Genomic DNA, 20363 nt, shown 5'->3' with positions numbered 1-20363 from the left:
ACTGTGGGAGCCTTGTTGCATTGTGGTAAATAACAGCCGTTTCCAACTGCCAAAAAAAGCAGCATCTCTTTTCACGGACATCGCCTGCCAGCAGTAAAAATTTCACTATATATACCATGATAAATGTCAGAATGTAAATCAGGGAGAGGAAAGATTTTACAATGGGCAACTACTTACTAAATCATTTATACATAATTATTGTAAAAATGAAGCACTTTTTATCATTACCTTATTTTCACTGCTGTTCCTCTTTTTAATGCATTTTTTTGCATGCAGTAAAATAACTGACATTCTGCAGGATAATTCTGCACATTTTCAGTTTTCTCTATCAATTACATTAGATGCTGTGAAAAAACTTGTGCGTTTTCCTGCATAGAAACACTTGGTGTGCAGAAAACCTGAAAGACAAGTGTATTCCCTGCGTATAACAAACATTGTAGCCTGACCAAGCTACGTTTTGAGTTATGTCTCATCATCACACTGAATCTGTGGAATGAGATGTTCAAGCACGCAAGTGGTCTTATCTTTTTGTCATAAATTAGCTAGCATCCCTGTGAGACCCTCTTGATGTTATTAGACAGCCAATGAGATTTATTGCAGAAAAATGTATCTCCTTTTTAATGTCCAGTGTATTTAAGCTGTGTGTTCTAAAAGTCTGGAGGCTTCATTGCCGAAAGCTTAACTGCTTTTCTTCTAAGTCAATAAATGGTGTCATCCTGCTTCAAAACTTAATGAATTTGGATGCAAGCTAAAATTATTAGACTCTTTGACAATCCTTGACTCTGATTCCCTCACCCTCTGTATTAGATTGTACAAGACTACAATGAAAATGTTCTTCTACAACATATCGTTTTCTTGTTTTCTCACAGGACTTCTTGCATCAGTGCCTTCAAACCCAAATGGGAATGGAAATGGTGGACTTATGAGCTTCTCTCCGGGAGAGTCTATGCCAGGCTGCAGCAACAATGGAGGTAATCCACAGCCCGTGTTGTCATTAGAAAATATGGGGAAACTAGGAATATAAAACCACAAACACTAGTTCGCATGACAGCTGGGGCCCCTGGACTATCCTGAATCATTCACTGCATTCCACTATATGTCACTACAGGGCCTCTTTAACAACATTGTATTCTTTGTCTGTCTTTCTAGGGCCTCACATGGGTGTCAGTGACGGAACCTCCACCAGCAATCCAAATCACAACAATAACCAGGGGGAGTCTCACGCTGTCACAGGAGGAATGCAAGGTACTGAAAGATCTGTAGCTCTGAGTGTATATCAAACGCGGAGGTGAAACAATCTCTCCTCTGTGAGCAGCTGGAAGTAGTGGATGTGTAATAAACTGGTTAGCCAATTGGCCAACTCACGGCTAAGCATGTGCTCTGTTTCATCAGCTGATAGATTTGTAATGTTCTGATTTGCTGTGATGACTTCTTAAGCCCCCTCTACACCAATCCATTTCAGGCGCAATCAATCGAATTTGATTAGATCGATTAAATCCATGTTCAATCGATCGTGTGATCGATTTACATTGAAAATGAATCCAAATCGATCACACGATCGATTGAATCCCAATCGTACATGTCTGATTTAATCGGCCTAATCGAATTCAATCGTGCCTGGAATTGAATGGTGTAGAGGGGGGTTTAGTTTGGCTCATGATCAGCAAATCCGAGCCTTACAAATCTATCAGCTGGTCACATGCCTCTCCATGACTTCTCCTGAGCATTGCCATGCCTATAAGCCAATCTTACAAACATTTAGCCATCCAGCAGAAACCAACCAGGCGAACAATGAGCAAAAAATATTCTCCTAACTGCCCCAGGGATGGCATTATATTCTGCAGCTCAAAGCTCGTGGCTGCCAGTTAATTAACCAGATTCCGGCAACTTGAGTGGCAGCTGGTGGTTTTCTTTGGCTGGCCCAGTTTCTCTCCCTTGATCAGGGGAGATTATTTGCTCATTATTATCTGTGACTCATGAAAGGTGTAATCTCAGTGGCTTCAGGGAATTATGAGCCTGTGGAGGGTTCTTAGGGTGAGACTGCTGCTTAATTATAGGCCCCAGAGGGTACAGCTGCTCTGACACTGCAGATCCCTCTCTGCTCATTACCACTGGGAGCCATGTCGGATTTCTATTCGACCGCGGCCCCCGTTCTGCTGCATAGACGCAGCCCGACTCGCTAAGCTGTGTCATGCGTGGCTATAGTGATTCAGGTGTGCGCTGCAGAACTCTGCGGCTTGTTGTCCAGATTTGCACCGCAGAGCGATCTGGGCGGCACGTCATTGAATAGATGAGCAGCGTTTCCCTGTGCAGCCTGAATGCAGGGAAACGTTGCAGATTCTGGCTTAGTGGAAACCGGTCCTATGCAGTGTCCATGGACTTTATCTCGGGCAATACTGCCAATTCTGATGCAGCCCCACACCAGGGAGCACCAACAGGTAATTACGCCTCAGGAAACCGCTACATCTCAGAGGGAAATATTTTTTTTTAAAGCCACCCAGGAGTTTCAGCTGGAGCAGGGTGAGACATTTTCGGCTGCACCCTGCTCCTAGATTTGGCAGCGCCATTTTTGAATGCACGCACTGAGAACTGGCAGGAAGGCAGCCTTATACTATGAGTGGTTTTCTTCAGATTCTCTAGATCTCCCTGTGATCAAGCATCTTGAGCAAATCAAATTGCAAATTGTTTAATTCACTGCTTTAAAGCAGTGTTTCTCAACATCTTATTGGTATGTACCCCTTTTAAAGCCTTGTACTCACCAAGTACCCCCTAGCATAGTAAACATTATCACAAGTACCCCTTGACAAATATATATTTAATCGTAGTACATTATAATTGGTTCTAAACCATTTTCAAGCCTTTACTATTGCTTTTATTTAGCTAAAATACTAATTTGGGGTTGGGGTTAAATAAGATTTATCATTTTCTAAAACTCTAAATTTGTTGTTCTTGGCTAAGTATATCAAGCCCGAGTACCCCCTGAAACCATTAGAAGTACCCCCTGGGGTACGCGTACCACACGTTGAGAACCTAGGCTTTAAAGGACCACTGTATCGTGAAAAAAAAAAAGTAAGCAGTTAAAATCTGACAGAACCAGCAGGTTTTGAGCCAGTCCATCTCCTAATGGGGGATTCTCAGGTTTTTGTTTGTTTTTTTTTAAATATCTTTTTATTGGTTTTTAAAGAACAAGAAACAACTTAACCAAAGTTGGTCACACGCAGGTGAGCATTACATATACAAGGAGAAAGAACAAACAAAAAACAATAACTTACATCCATGGTGAACACTCATACAGTGCTTCTCAATCTGGACCTGCCCAGCCTCCCCCCCCCCCCCCCCCACCTAGCTTATATACTAGGTACAGTATATTAGTTTACTATTACATCAAATACATTTAATATACATATTGTCTAGTCACATTGCATTTCAATACATTAACGTTGACATTATCACTTTATCCTTACTCCTTTAAGACGTATCTTTGTTACTAGTCCAAGGTTTTTATATCTTTTCAAAATTTTTGCGGGCACCCCCTAGCCATATATGCAGCTTTAGGGCCTGTTTCCACTACACGCAGATTGGATGCAGAAAAACTGACTCCAATGAATGCCTATGGGCCTGTTTCCACTAAACGTGATTTTTCTGATGCAGATTTTCCCATAGGCATGCATTGGAGTCAGTTTTTCTGCATCCAATCTGCGTGTAGTGGAAACAGGCCCTTTTAGGGTTTTCTTTGTTGTAAAGAGCATTTCCTGAACAGCAGTTGCAAAGTCTGACAAAATAGTGTGCAAGTGATAAGGGAGGCTGGCTGGTATCTTACTATTTTGGCAGTTAAAATGCTGTTCAGGAAATGCTATTGAAAACCCTGAGAATGCCTCATGAAGAGATGGACTAGTCCACAACCCGTCGGTTCTGTTATATTTTAACTGCCTACTTTTTTCACAATAGCGGTCCTTTAATTCTCTAGATCCCACTGTGATCAAGCGTCTCCAAGCAAATCAAATTACAGATTGTGTAATTCGCTGCTAACTCCTGGGTGCCGGGTGCCACAGTACCTTTCTGCGGGGCAAGTGCAGTTCAAGCCCCTGTAGGGTCAGAGCTGTTTTGGCAGCACAAGAGGGGCCTTCTCAATACGAGGCAGGTGCTCTTACCATTTTGGTTGATCCGTGTGTAGAGCGCCGACATTGTTGCATCCTCTCTAAGTGCCGTAAATCATTAGCAGCTTCAATAGTTATCTCATTTGAGATTTCTCTGCTTTTGACCTCAGTCGGCAGAACTTGTTGTGCTGTAAATTCTACAAATTCTTTGATGTCTCTCTGCTAGTTGAAACTGAAAGCAGAAGTCCTTTGTTATTTTCTCACGCTGCCCTCTAGTTGACTAGTGGCCATAAATATACATTACAGCAGTACTAATTAGAAGCAAGGACATGTAACAAATAGGAAAACAAAGTTAAAGCACTTGCAAGCCTCTAAATAAATTTGCTGCTAAAGGGTTCAATAAACACAGAGCACAGATCCAATTGTTTCTTCAGGGCCATACGATTCATAAGCCATTGAGATTTTCGCTGTTCAGTTAGCTTGTTCTTGACTGTTTTGTACAGTGTGTCTGAATGCTGTAGGGAGAAATCTACTAAGACATGCTATTAATAATAAAGCATTGTTTAATGTCTTTTCCTCTGCAGGTTATTGGCAAGGGAGCAGCATCCTGCACTACAACCATGGAGACAGCCAGCAGTCTTACTTAGTACAAGGTATGTAATGTTAGAGGCAAATAGCATTATCCTTCTACTGAATGAACTGTATTGATGTCCTCTTAGAGCTTCTCCTCGGTAACCGAGGAAACGAGTGTGCTGCAGTCTCCATGGCAACCGCATAAAGCAAACCCAGATGTGTAATGATGAATCACTGCTAGCATCGAGCAGAAAACTTTCCCAGCATGCAAATCTCTGACTCCAGCAGGGGGACATGTTCAGCCCATGAAAGCTAGTAGTGGCCGATCAGTCAGGTGGCTGCAACCACGTTTCCCGAAAATAAGACAATGCCTCCATGTTAATTTGTGCTTCAAAACATGGGCTTATTTTCAGGGGAGGTCTTATTTTCATTGAGGGGTATACGGTAGGAAATCTGACGCTATGTTAGTGTATGGGGCAGTCTGTTACTGCACCTCCCTTGCGGCTGCGTCCTCCGCCATTCACCTGTAAGCTGCTCCACTATCCTAAGATGGTTGGCGCCCTTTGACCCGGTGGCCAGCACGTGACTGGGTCAGAGGGCGCCAACCATCCTTTTTATACTGGCAACATGCACTGGTTTACATCATACAGTGCCTAAAAGTACACAGCGGCAGAGTAGTATTCTTTCAACTAGAACAAGTAGGCAGGTAAAATGTCCTGGCTCCGTCTCCCTAAAGTTACTGTCAGCTGGAATGATCATTTGTATTCGCTGTGGGTGACTGTTTAATGCTGCGTACACAAGATGCTGTTTTCCATCCGATCGACGGGAATCGGACGATTATTTCCGCCATGTCCGATTTGCTCCAGTTTGTAAACTGGATTGATTTTCCGAAGTTATCATGGGGAAATCTATCCCGTTTATCGATCTAAAACAGTTTGGACCTGTACACACAGTGCAACTTCCTGTTAGATTACCCATCGATAGAACAGGAAATTGCATTGTGTGTTTCCAGCATGAGAACAATTATTCAGAGTTGCTTTTAACTGGTCCATTTTCAAGCTGCATACATTTGAAGTTCAGTTGCTTGGACTGGCCAGTAGAGGTCACCCTTCTATGTGGAAATGCTTGCCTTGCAGTATCTTTGCAAAGGTCTATAAAAATGACTGTTCTCCTGACACCTCCATAGAGGCCTTCAACTTCCTACAGAAATCTAGCACAGGCCTCATTTGCCTTGGTTGTTATAAAGGCATCTGTATTATTCAGGCTCTTGTTACTTCTCACCTGAAGCTGATAATGGCCACAGTTCACTAAGCTCATCTCCTGTCTTAAATAATGATTCTGTTCTGTTTTTACTGTTACCACCATGGTGATAAAGCATTTACTATTCACTAAGCAATTTATCTCAGGCAAACCTTAAAATAAGGATTCTGTCCTTAAAGAGACACTGAAGCGAAAAAATGTGTAGTTCAGCTAAGAAACAAAACATTAAGATCAGATACATCAGTCTAATTGTTTCCAGTACAGGAAGAGTTGAGAAACTCCAGTTGTTATCTCTATGCAAAAAAGCTATTAAGCTCTCCGACTAAGTTAGTCGTGGAGAGGGCTGTTATCTGACTTTTATTATCTCAACTGTAATTGAACTGTTTACCTTTCCTCTGACAGAGGAGAGTTCATTACTTCACAGACTGCTCTGAAAGACTCATTTTGAATGCTGAGTGTTGTGTAATCTGCACATATTATAGAATGATGCAATGTTAGAAAAAACACTACATACCTGAAAATAAAAGTATGAGAATATTTTCTTTGCTGCTAATCTTCTAGTAATTATTCATAGTACACAACCAATTCATTATATAATATTTTTTTTTTCGCTTCAGTGTCTCTTTAAGTTATTTCATACAGCTTTATCAATCCCTGCCATGTATTGATGAGGACCAAAAGTCCAAAACAGGCTGTCTACATGTGGGTTTGATATGGCTGTGTAAAACATAAAGCTATAAGCTTGCTATACACCAGCGGTTCTGGGTGCTTGCTTGGCTTAACAAGGGCGAAAAGGGATAATTTGCATATTCAGTAGGGCATTGTAGGTAACCACAAATGTTCACTTATAACTGAATTATTGCAAATTTCCTTCTGTTTTTAAGAACACAAATTACACCAAGCTTTGCTTTTTTTAGTAGGAGGGCTTTTTGGTTCCTTTTATCCCCCTATACATTCCTAGTAGTTTGGGTCACCCTGAGCTGCTTGGTTACTCTGTTGTTGTTAAGTTAAGGAGCGATTTCTAAAGTTAGGCCTCATTTCCACTTAGTACACTTTTGTCCACTTTTTATCAGCACATCAATGTTACAGATTGATACATGTTGCTGAAAAGCAGACAGAAGTGGAAATGAGGCCTTAAAAGGAATACTGTAGGGAGGTAGGGGTAAAAAAAATAGTTGTACTTACCCGGGGCTTCTAATGGTCCCCCGCAGACATCCTCTGCCTGCGCAGCCACTTACCGATGCTCCTTTTCCCGCCTCAGGTTCACTTCTGGAATTTCAAACTGTAAAGTCTGAAAACCACTTTGCCTGTGCAGCCGCGCTCCCGCTGACGTTACCAGGAGTGTATTGTGCGCAGGTCCAGTACTGTCTATGCCTGCGCAGTATGCTCCTGGTGACGTCAACGGGAGCAAGGAAACTGCCTCGCAGACAGTGTTTTTCAGACTTTAAAGTCGGAAATTCCAAAAGTGAACCGGCAGCGGGGACAGAAACACCGATGAGTAGCTGCGCGGGCACAGGATGTCTGTGGGGGACCATTAGAAGCCCCAGGTAAGTTCAACTCGTACCTCAATGCTGTGAGGTGCTGACATCACATTGTGGGAGGAGTTTCACCACAAAATCAACCATACAGAGCCCCCTGATCCATTTGAGAAAAGGAATAGATTTCTCATTGGGAAGGGGGTATAGGCTACTGATTGGGATGAAGTTAAATTCTTGGTTATGGTTTTTTTAAGGTTTTACTCCTTAAAATAACGACAGAATTCTAATGTTAAAAACAGGATGTTAATTCACAGAAAATAATGCACGATGACAACTGTTATGTGTGTGAGGAATTATCACCTGGCCTGAGCTGTAATTAAGTGGAGTGTTACTTCAGGCTGCAATGTAAAGTGAAGCATTTTTACTAAGTAAATTGCATACTAGATTCCCTACTATTTGAAGGTGAATTCCGCTTCTGATCTCTTTTTAGGCGCATGTGTTTTGCAATGACTTTTACACAACTGTATGCACAATTTTTCATTGTCCCGTTGCCTTTGTTTAGGGAGCAGCGCGATGAACTCTGTGGTGTCTTCTGGCAAACGTCCCAGCCCTGAGGAGGAAACTCAAATTGTGGGACCCAAAGTACAGAGACAAAGCAGCCACTGACAGGGTAAGTGTCCTGCACATGAGTCCTTCTGTCTTCAATCATGAAGACTTATCCATGTAACTAAAGCACTAAATGCTCACAGCTGCTCCCACTCTCTGCTAGTAAATCCTCTGCTATTCTAATAGACTCCTCCCATTCCTCTCTAGGATATTACTGAAAACTAGTTGACCTAGGCCCGTTTAAAGGGGAACTGAAGAGGGGTATATGGAGGCTGCCATGTTTATTTCCTTTTAAGCAATACCAGTTGCCTGGCAGCCCTGCTGATCCTCTGCCTCTGATACTATTAGCCATAGCCCCTGAACAAGCATGCAGCAGATCAGGTGTTTCTGACTTTAAAGTCAGATCTGACAAGACTAGCTGCATGCTTGTTTCTGGTGTTCAGATACTACTGCAGAGAAATAGATCAGCAGGGCTGCCAGGCAACTGGTATTTATTAAAAGGAAATAAATATGGCAGCCTCCGTATACTTCTTACTTCAGTTCCCCTTTAAAAACAAGCTCTAGGTCTGTCACACCGCCGCATGTCAGTGCGCATGCACGCGCACTTAAACACCCCGCTGCCGCCACACCCCCTTCTAGCTCCCTAGCCCCCCATCCTCTTGTCCCAATGGCTGTCTGTGCTGCACATGCACAGTAATGCAAAGGCACGGACGCAGGGACAGGATGACGCAGGGACACTTAGGTTTTATTATATAGGATATGCCTGGATTGATTACAAGGTGCCTGTAACTTTGAGGCCCCTTTTACACTTGTCTTGCAAGTGTGCTTTAAATTGCCCTGTTTCACCGCAGGGTAACACGACGACAATCCAAGGCAATGCACCAGGCCTAGCACACTCACTGCGCCAGGTTTCTGGAAGCGCCCGATCGCCCTCCTCAAAGTCAACCGCACGTCAATGCCAGACTTCCACGATGACTAAAGTAATATGTCAATGGGCAACACAGAAATGTTAAATATGTTCGCTGTGCAGCGCTCATGCGTAGAACGACAGGAATACAACGGGGAATCCTGGGTATCCCAGTGACTTACTTCCTGTCCAGCAGGAAGTACATCACTGTGCGGGGGGTGGTGATATGCATATGACCCTGATGCCACACTCTGCCGCAGGGTCACATGAATTATGATTTATGCAATGGAGGCGGAGCATCTGTAAGGCGCAAGCATGCAATTTAGGCAACAGCAAACCAATAAATTCTTTGTGGAAGAGTCCTACTTCTGCCATGGCATGCATTGTCTCCTCATTGGGGTTATAGTGGTAAGTTACTCCTAGGGGAGCCTTGCATAGTGGCAATCCATAAACCCTGCGAGACATAAATGAGCATTTCTGTAGAGACGGCTCCCACTCTTTCTTCACTCTGCATAAATAACTGTTTCTATGAATTGAGGTTCATTATGCCACTGATTTGCAGTTTCCATGGTTGCCTTGGAAACGCTGCAGTGTGGGTTGCGAGTCATCCAGGACCAAAACAAGAATCCCGGTTAGTCACTCCTTACGCCCTAATTAATGCTCGTTCTCTGACGGCTGAGTCAGGAGCCCACGGAATAAACCTGCCTGGGTTCCTATGGAAACCAGTCCTGTGCCAGTGACCTTTCAAGCAGGGCCAGGTGTAAACTCGCTCTGATTTCTGTTATAAAGGTCTATATATTTATTGTATTTCTAAAGCGCCAACATCTTACGCAGCGCTGGACAGTAGTTGTCTCTCTCCGGGCTCGGTTATTATAAAAAGGATGCCTCCCACCTTCCTCAAGCATTTGTTTACTGTTGGCTTAAATTGTTTAAAAACTACAGAAAAAAAATAATTTTAGGATTTCCCATGAAGTCATCTGTCTGTCACAGTCCTTGGTTCAGCCATTCTCTGGGAATTCAGAACCAAAAGCCCTCCCCTTAAAGGACAACCGTACACACCCTGAATAGCCTTCAACTGAGACGCTTGTGTGTGTACAGCCGACTCAAAGCGTCATTTAGCAATCTGCCTATGAATGAGCCAATTACCATGCCGCCTGTCTTCCCTCCTCCCCTTTTCTCTGAACAGTACATGCTGGATTGCTACAGCCTAACAGCATGTCTGTACAGCACTTGTTCCCTTAACTGTCAGCCTAATGATTGATGAATGGTATGAAACTCGGCATCTCTTCTCTGCTCTAAAAGATTAATTACAGCATAAAAAACAGTTCTGCTGGGAATACACCATACAATTTTCTGTTAGATTCTTCCGTTAGATTTTCTGTTAGAATGCATAATTAGATTATTTTCTGTAGAGACTGGTCATTGTCTTCTGGTTATCTCCTGCTGAGTAGAACAATGCCTAATTGCTCGGCAGATAGATGGTAAGATAGATACATTTCCAACATGTTGAACTTTATCTATCTGGCAGGTAAATCTAACAGAAAATTGTATGGTGTATTCCCAGCACAGCACTTTTTTTCTTCAGTGGGAAGCTTGGCAACCTATGCCGAGACAGTGATTACATTGTCTATTTTTCTGTGTTTCCTTATCATCCTCAATTGGTAAACATTGTAAACATTCCTGCCAGTGCTGTATCTCAGCTGCATGCTTCACTGAAAAGGAGAGAAATGGTCACTAGATGAGTTATACAGCAACGCCCCCGGTATCCGTTACCGGCGGGGATGCCGGCTACATGTATTTGCTGGTTGCTTTGCTTAAGCAAACAGCCGAAAAAGTCCCACCCCCCCACCCAAGCAACATAAAATATTTACCGAGCCTTTGGCCACCCTGTAGCTTCTAGTGGCTTTCTGCCATCCTCCATGTCTGCTCCCGTTTGGTCACCTGATGTACGTTGGGTCTTGTGTAACACACCAGGAGCCGCGCACGAGCGCTGGAAAGCTGCTAGGGGCTACAGGAAGGTTAGAAGATGCCACCCGGAGGCTCTGTATTTTATGACACACACAAGCGCTGTGTCTGCTATCACCTCAGGCATGCTAGTAACGTTTAGGCTTCCAGTTGCTTGAGTTCTGGATAACGGGGACTTTGCTATAATATATAAATACAGCAGCTGTGCAACAAAATGCACTGGCCGCTTTTATAGCAGATAAACTGTACTTTGGGAACTTGTAATTTGTAAACGGACGATAATACTTGTGCACAAAAGTAAAGATAACTGTGGGTAATAAGTAGGAAAGCATATTTTTACAATGTTATGTCAGTTTCATGACAGCGATCGAGCATGCATGCAAGCTTTCTGTGCGCGGGCCAATCTAACCTGAATTTATGACTTCTTTCTTGCAGATGACTGGAAAGCAACTCTCGAAAGTGGAGATAAAGAGAACTGACTCAGTATTGGACTTTGTATGTAAATAAAGACAGAAGTTGAAGCTGCATTTTTCAGAAACTGTTGTGGACCGTTGTAAAGCTGCTCCGTTTGTGAAAGCTTAATTTATTGCTGCATTTCTATTTTTTATCTTTTAAAATATTTCCGTAAAGCGTTTTTATCTCCTATTCCGTTTTGTACATATTTCTGTAAGTATTTTGGTGACTCTTGCTCTACCAACCTGTAAATACGAACATCTCGATTAGTTATAGATGGCTCAATATATTTTTATAAGAAACTCTGTATGGCAAGAAAAAGATTCTAGGTCATGTGTCGTTTTGTAAACTTTTTTTTTCATTTTCTTATTAGCCGTGTTCAGGGCCTCCTCGCTAAAGTCCGCTCCTTTTTATTATCTTATCACAGCTGTGTTTACAGAATAAGTAACTGGGATGTTGTGATCCTTCTTTGGCACCTTCTACCTGGTTATAGGCATGACAGGTACACTTATCGCCGTCGTCAAGCAGTGCTAATTGTTATAGGTGGCCAGAAACTACTGAATAGAGGCAGGGTGGAATTTTTTTTGTAAGTATTTAAAGTGAATCTGAAGCAATTTTTAAAAACAAAAAAAAAACATACCTACAGAGCAACCCATCTTCCGATTGGCAGAAGAGAGCAGTCTACGACCGATCGGTCATAGACTGCTAACTGGGCAGCCTGCGGGGGAACGCAGGGTCCGTGAGGAGAACAGGAAGGTTCCTTAGGACCCAGAGCCTTCCCTCTCCTTAAGCGAGTATCTGTTTTGTTTTTACTTTTGCTTCAGAGTCCCTTTAATCACGGCTTTGGATTTCCCTGACATGGCCAAACAATCCAGGCTGATGCATGACGTTTAAGATTATATGGCTTTAACAATCACAAAAGAATGTGGGGGTGACACTGGCAGTTTAAAGTGGACCTGAACTCTTGCACAGGACCGAAGGAACGCATATGAGAAATGCACTCTGTATGTATTTAGAGATTTAAGCCTCTCTAGCGTCCCCTTCATCTGTGACTAATCAGAAGTTGCAATTTGAGCTCAGCTGAGTCAGCTGGCTGCCTCAGCAGAGCAACTAATTAGTACATGCAGGATGTTAACCCTATGTCTGCTACCATGGAAGTAGGCACACAAGATTTGTATAAGCTGTAACAAAGACTTTTTTTTTTTTCTCTAAACCCAAAAAGAGATTATGTGATCCTTTACTTGGTAAACAATTTGTCATTCTGGCTAGCCGTTCTTGTGATTAAGACAGCACTGCTAGACTGCGCGGCCTGTCAGGTGCTCTGTTTTGCCATTACAGCTCTGTGGCTCCTTGTGTTATCAGCTTTTGTCATTGGAAAGAGTCTCAATCAGTGCAATGTCACTGGCCAATGAGAAGACAGGTGACACCAGAAACTGCAAAGCAGGAACAGGAAATAAAGGTGTCACTGGTCTTGCTGTTCAACGGCTGAAATGAGTTACAGATTTCTTCTGTTGAGTGTTGGTTTACCTGCGTTATTTATAATTCTAGAGATAACCTGACAAAGGTATTGTTATAACCAGACTTTACCGACGAGGCCAAGGCGTTCTGATGAGATTACTTTTCTGTGTTGTTCATTTGTATTTTCCTACTGTTTTAAAATACTTTCATTTTTGTGAAATGAAGTGTAGAAGGATATTTTCCAAAGGGTGTCGCAGAGAACCAAATTGCATTTAATTTGATTTTTGTTTTCATTGCCGATTTACCACAACTGTGAACTTTTGGTAAAGTTTTCTATTTGCCCCCATTCGAGTTGAGGATGACTGGTCTGCCGCTATCACTGGAGATGGTCAATGCGATGCAGATAATTCCTATGTTGATGCAAATATTCTAATCTTGTGCAACTTTGCAATGGGCAAATCAAAAGCAGATGCTACAGTTTCCAAGCTGCATAAAATTAGCATAAATTTGCATCTCATTCAGCATACTAACTTATTTCCAGTCAGACCTAATTCTGAAAACATTTACTGGATCCAGCATGTGCTTCAAGGGGTATTCCACTCCTCCTGATTTAAATTATATATATATATATATATATATATATATATATATATATATATATATATATATATATATATATAGGCCTCCCCTAAGATCAGATCTACACATTCCAAAAGTGTTTTTTTTTCCCTGTATATACATTTTTGCCAATTTGATACATTGGGTGTATCTGCAGAGACAGCCACATGCACAGCTCAGCCTTCCTGCCAGCACAGGGAGTATAGGGTGTATCTGCAGAGACAGCCACATGCACAGCTCAGCCTCCCTGCCAGCACAGGGAGTATAGGGTGTATCTGCAGAGACAGCAACATGCACAGCTCAGCCTTCCTGCCATCACAGGGAGTATAGGGGTGTATCTGCAGAGACATCCACATGCACAGCTCAGCCTTCCTGCCAGCACAGGGAGTATAGGGTGTATCTGCAGAGACAGCAACATGCACAGCTTAACCTTCCTGCCATCACAGGGAGTATAGGGGTGTATCTGCAGAGACATCCACATGCACAGCTCAGCCTTCCTGCCAGCACAGGGAGTATAGGGTGTATCTGCAGAGACAGCAACATGCACAGCTCAGCCTCCCTGCCATCACAGGGAGTATAGGGGTGTATCTGCAGAGACATCCACATGCACAGCTCAGCCTTCCTGCCAGCACAGGGAGTATAGGGTGTATCTGCAGAGACAGCAACATGCACAGCTTAACCTATTTCTACCAGTTCACTTAGGGGTATATGCAATAAACTGTTAAGCAAAATTATTTGCGTTAAGTTTTACGCCTGATGAGTAGAGCGTAATGTATTACGTACGCTACTCAAGGAAATTTGGTAAAAATAAACATTGGCTGTGATTGGTTGTTTTTACTGTTGCGAATTCTAAACGGAAATTGCACTCATGGTAATAGAACCTCGGTGCTTTTAGTCCAGCCCTGTATATTGCTAGGTTTATTGGCAAATATTATTTTGGCTTGATTACTTAATGCACATTAAAGACAGCCATCCCACAGTGTGTGTAACAGAAGCTGCCAGATAGGAAAGTCTGAGTTTAGCACCAGTCAGTGGATTAGTGGAAGTGTAGAAAACGAGTAACGCGATGTACACTCGCTAGAGGAAATTCACCTTGGAATAAGTGAGTAAAATGACGCACTTGAAGGTCATGCTCGCACTCCTTTCCATATTGGAAAATATCCTTCAGTGTTAGGGATGTTTCCCAGAATGCTCTGCTTTCTGACTTGCACAACTATTTAGGGATGTTGTTGCTAGGTTACAGCCAGTGCGCTCAGGATGGCTTTGCAGTCTGGTTCTAGCCACCCCCACTACCAATCACCTTGTGTCTTTTTTTCTTTTTAATTTATATTGTTATTGAAGTTCCACTGCTGTGTATATTGCATGCATGCCAGTTTTTTCCTGCTGTACAGACTGTTTTGTCCTCTTTACTTTGTATACCCATTTGCCTTTTTGTTTTCGTTTTTCAAGAAAACAATTCCTTCTAATAAAACTTTAAAATCAGTTTGGACGATTTTGTTTGTGTTTTTGCAGTACATGTGCTGTTAGAAGTAATGTGGTATAATATTAATAGCAGTAATTGTCTCTGGCTGTTGATGCGCTGTGTGCACCGCGCTCGCCCCTGTGACCGACAGTTACAGGACTGATTGGTGAATGGGAACATGTTCCCATTCACCAATCTAAGTGCCGGATTTATGAATACAGTAAAACCCCCATTATCCAGCACCAAAGGGGAATGGTTGATGCCGGATAAGTGTGGTTTCTGGTTGCTTGAGAATCAATATTAAAGGACAACTGAATCGAAAGGGATATGGAGGCTGCCGTATTTATTTCCTTTTAAGCAATACCAGTTGCCTGGCTGTCCTGCTGATTTTTTGCCTCTACGTATGGCCATAGCCCCTGAATAAGCATGCAGCAGATCAGGTGTTTCTGACATTAAATGGCCTCAATTCACTAAGCTTTTCTCCTGCCTTTAATAACTCTTCTGAGCTGTTTCTACGGTTATCACAATTATATCACTATGGTGATAACTGTAGAAACAGCTCAGAAGAGTTATTAAAAACAGGAGATAAGCTTAGCGAATTGAGGCCAATTTATTGTCAGATCTGACAAGGTTAGCTGTATGTTTCTGGTGTTGTTCACACACTACTGCAGCTAAATAGAAAAGAAAATAAATATGGCAGCCTCCATATTCTTCTCACTTCTGTTGTCCTTTAAAAATAGGCCTAGTGAAAAAGTATTGTATCCCATACTGTATACTTACCATAAACTCTCTATTAATGGGGAAATACAGTAATTAAAAACAAATTTAGACAAAGGACATACTTAATATAAGAGGTTTATTACTGTACAAAGTGAAAAAGTAGATGTATGCATCCTGCAAGGCCAGGACTTTAGTTTGTGGTTGCTTGAGACTTTTGGTTAACAGTTCTGGATAATAAGGGTTTTACTGTAATCTCTGCTGTAACAGAAAAACTGTTTAAAAAAAACCCCCAAAAACTACTACTTTCGTTAGGGCCTGAGCCCACTGACGCAGTTGTGTCCGCTTTTCAGTTAAACATTAATGTTAGATGCTAAAAAGTGGACAGAAGCGGATACAACTGCATCAGTGGACTCGGGCCCTAAAAGGTGCCCATACACTTACTCAATTTCCTGCCGATAGACAGATTCAATCACTGATCGAATCTGCTGTGAAATCGATACGCAAATGCTGACGATTTCCGTCCAAAATTGATCCCGTCGATCCGTCCGCGTGGAAAATTTTGCTCGATCACCGGCGGATCGGGAGTGCGTTGAAGGCGGCATTCGAACGTCCGACCGCTAGCGACGATACATTACCTGTTCTGCCGGCGTGTGTCCCTGTGGTTCCTTCTCCGTGCTGGGCTACAGCTGGCTTCACTTACTTCCTGTTGGGGGAAGTTTAAACAGTAGAGCGCCCTCTATTGTTTAAACTTCCCCCGACAAAGTAAAGCTGAAGCCCAGAGCGGAGAAGAGACAGCGGAGACCTGGGGACTCGCACTGGCCGGATCAGGTAATGTATGCAGGGGGTGGCAGCAGCTCCACAGATTGTGAATCTATTTCATAGTGAAATCTATTCAAAATATGTTTGCAGTGTAGGCAGCCAATAGATCCCTCTTTGATCAGATTAGATCACAGAGGGATCTATCTGGTGGCAATCGACCAGTGTATGGCTGATTTAAAAGTATAGACTTCGGAGGTCTTCAGTAGCAGAGTCCTCCGGAAGACAGGCGACTCCATACTGCGCGTGTGAGAGAGGGCGCTCGTGCGCACACAGTATAGAGCTGCCCCGTCTTTGGAAGCACTCTGGTTTCCGAACCCTCTGGCGGTGGAGGCAGCAGAATTTGACCAAATTGGTCAAATAATGCTACCAGGGAAGCAAGTGCTGCATCGAGGGTACCGGGAGAGGAACAGAAAGGTTCTAGGACCCAGAGCCTTCCCTCTTAAGTATCTGGCCTTTTTTTTTTATTTATTCCCATTCACTTTAATGTATCTTTGTGTAAACAGATTTACTCCCTTCCCTCTACAGACACCTTCCACCCCATCTAAAACTGTAGGAGCATCCACACATGCTATCTAGATTGGCTAATTAACATTAAATTCTATGTAGTAAAAAGGCCTACAAATTTTGAATACTTTAATAAGATGGTGTAGGTAGGTTCTCATACTACAGCAAAGTCCCCGTTATCCAGAATTCAGGCAACCGGAAGTCTCAACTAACCGGCATGCCTCTAGGATGACTGGGACCTCTTGAGGGGCTGGCAGGCTTAAAACGTCTCCAGCGATGGCGGTCCGTCTCCCCGCGGGCTCTGAGCGGCTTCCGGCAGTTGTGTATGGAAGCCGGAGTGTCACATGACCCGATGCAGGTCAGCTGACACTCCGGCTACCGTGCACTGGGGAAGCCGCTCAGAGCCCGCGGGGAGGTTCAGTGAGACTGCCAGACATCGCTGGAGCCTCGGGAAGTAATTCAGGGGGGCGGTTTGTGCTATTTCGTCCAGTTTCTCAAGCAACCGGCAAGCACATATATCAGGCAATCCCCGTCGGTGCCAGATACCAGGGACTCTGCTGTATATGGAAATAGTAAAACTTACCCAGATTGAATGTGTGTTTGAACCATAAAGTGAACCAGAGTTGAAGCACCCTCATGTATTTCACCATATGTATCAGTGGGAACATAAGAGAGAACACCTACCCTGCTCTCTGTTTCATCCTTCACTGCTCAGCCTGCTTATCAGCCCTGATAAAATCCCAGACTGAGCATACAGTCTGGCTCTGCTCAGGAATCCTTATAGCTGAGTCTGTCTTCTGTCTTTGCAAGCCCACGCCTGCCCCCTTCTGGCTCTGCTATAATGATTCCTGAGCAGAGCCAGACTGAATACTGAGTCTGGGATTTTATTAGGGCTGATAACAAGCAGGCTGAGCAGTGAAGGATGAAACAGAGAGCAGGGTAGGTGTTCTCTCTAATGTTCCCACTGATATATATCGTAAATACATGAGGGTGCTTCATCTCTGGTTCCCTTTAAAGGACAACTGAAGTGAGAAGAATATGGAAGCTGCCATATTTATTTCCTGTTAAAAAATGCCAGTTGCCTGGCAGCCCTGCTGGTCTATTTGGCTGCAGTAGTGTCTGAATAACACCAGAAACAAGCATGGGGCTAATCTTGTCAGATCCGACAATGTTAGAAGCACCTGATCTGCTGCATGCTATGCCTAAAAGTATTAGAGGCAGAGGATCAGCAGGACAGCCAGGCAACTGGTATTGCATAAAAGGAAATAAATATGGCAGCCTCCAAATCCCTTTCGATGCAATTGTCTTTAAGTTGTCTTTCCATGTTCCCGCTGTCTCTCGTCTCCCTGCTGACTGTACGCATCTCTCCTCTTCCTATCCTATGGGTAGAGACGCACTGCAGAGAAATTTTCGATTTGTTTTTATTAACACACTCTCACTGACTTGCTGCAAAATTGCAGTGATTACGATTTTTAAAGGAATCGCGAGCGCGGTGCGTGGTTTTAAAAATGAAAACTGATCGAAAAGCGCTCTGCAGTGTGTCTCTGCCCTAAAATTGGCTTATATATAATCGTATGTATGTGCCACGATCACTCAAACGCCTTCACCGATTTGAACGAAACTTAGTATACAGGCCCTTACTACCTGGGATGATATGTTCTGGGGGTCTCGCGGCCTCCCTGCACACCTGGGCGGAGCTACAAACAGCAAATCAGATTTCACCCATTCAAGTCAATGGAAAAAGGCTGCCATTCTCACAGTAATCAAGCCAGAGTTCCCACACTTGGCACAGTTGGTGATCGAGGTTACAAATCCAGGAAAAGTGGGCGGAGCAGAAAAAAGCCTATCAAATTTCAGCCGTTCATTTTAAAGAGACTCTGTAACAACAAAAACCTCCCCTGGGGGGTACTCACCTCGGGTGGGGGAAGCCTCCGGATCCTAATGAGGCTTCCCACGCCGTCCTCTGTCCCACGAGGGTCTCGCTGCAGCCCTCCGAACAGCCGGCGACAGACCCGACTGTAGCTTCAATATTTACCTTTGATGGCTCCAGCGGGGGCGCTGTGGCTGCTTTCGGCACGGAAATAGACGGAAATACCCGACCTCCGTCGGGTCCGCTCTACTGCGCAGGCGCCGGAAACTTGCGCCTGCGCAGTAGAGCAGACCCGACGGCGATCGGGTATTTCCGCCTACTTCGGAGCCGACAGCCGTCAGAGCGCCTGCGCAAGAGCCGGGAAGGTAAATATTGACGTCACCGCTGCACGGAGGGCTGCAGCGAGACCCCTGACAGATGGAGGACAGCGTGGGAAGCCTCATTAGAATCCGGAGGCTTCCCCCACCCGAGGTGAGTACCCCCCAGGGGACGTTTTGTCGTTACAGTTCCTCTTTAAATGGGAAAATGTAAACTGCAGCCATTCTTAGACTGTAAATCGCAGGTTTTTTTTCACTTGGCCACTGAATAACTGGGATTAATATTCAGGAAAGTGGGTGGAGCTTACAACAGCCAATCAAAATTCACCTATTGATTTTCAAGGGGAATATTTAAACTGCTGCTATTCTTACACTGTTAATAGCAGAGGCTTTAAACTTTCTACAGATGGTGACTGAGGTTTAAATTCAATAAAGGGGCACAAACAGCCAATCAGATTTTTTTTTTTTGGTAGATAAACTGCTTCCATTCACACATTTTTGATGCCAGGAACCTGAAAGCTCACACAGTTGGTCATTGAGTGACTGTGTGTCAAGGTTACAAAAAGTGGGTGGAGCCAAACAAATTTCACTGGTCAAATATAAACTGCAGCCATTCTTACACTGTTAATGGCAGGGATCTCAAACTTTGCACAGTTAGTCACTGGGATTAATAATCAGGGAAGTAGGTGGAGCTTACAATAGCCAATCAAAATTCACCTGTTGATTTTCAAGGGGAATATTTAAATTGCTGCATTTTCACACAGTTAATAGCAAATGCCTCAAACCTGGTACAGTCATTGGGTGACTGGGGTTAAATTCTGGAAAGAGGGTGGAGCCACAAACAGCCAATCAGATTTGTTTAATTTCTATGGGAATATGCAAATGATTGATGCCAAGGACCCCAAAGCTCAAATTTGGTTATTGAGTGACTGTATGTCAAGGTCAGAATTTTTTTTACATGGAAAAATATAAACTGCAGCCATTTTTACACTGTTACTGAGTTCTCAAACTTGACACAGTTGGCTACTGGGTAACTGGGATTAACCATTTCCTGACCACTTCACGTCAATTGGCGTGAAGTCCTGGGGCGGGATTTTGCAGGAGATCGTGCGCGCATCTCTGCTTCAATGACGGAGCTCCGCATCAGACTGTTAGATGGCGAAACCGCCGTCTATTTACAATGTACATCGCTGCAATCTAAGGCAGCGCTCTACTGGGGACAGTCGTGTTACTCAGCTGTCCCCTACAGAGGATCA

General features: G+C 43.5%; 1 protein-coding gene across 1 annotated transcript in view; it reads left to right on the top strand.

Annotated features, from left to right (window-relative positions):
- CRY1 (cryptochrome circadian regulator 1) overlaps positions 1-14898 on the top strand; it is a 65893-nt gene extending 50995 nt beyond the window's left edge. Inside the window, exons 10-14 of the mRNA XM_068278334.1 lie at positions 870-971; positions 1150-1245; positions 4682-4750; positions 7971-8078; positions 11322-14898. Coding sequence (XP_068134435.1) covers positions 870-971; positions 1150-1245; positions 4682-4750; positions 7971-8074 — 371 coding nt within the window. The 3' untranslated portion in view covers positions 8075-8078; positions 11322-14898. The remainder of the gene's footprint in view (positions 1-869; positions 972-1149; positions 1246-4681; positions 4751-7970; positions 8079-11321) is intronic.
- The last annotated feature ends 5465 nt before the right edge of the window (positions 14899-20363 follow it).

This window comes from Hyperolius riggenbachi, chromosome 3, assembly GCF_040937935.1.
Source record: "Hyperolius riggenbachi isolate aHypRig1 chromosome 3, aHypRig1.pri, whole genome shotgun sequence".
Lineage (NCBI taxonomy): Eukaryota > Metazoa > Chordata > Amphibia > Anura > Hyperoliidae > Hyperolius > Hyperolius riggenbachi.
This window is presented reverse-complemented; position numbering and strand designations above follow the sequence as displayed.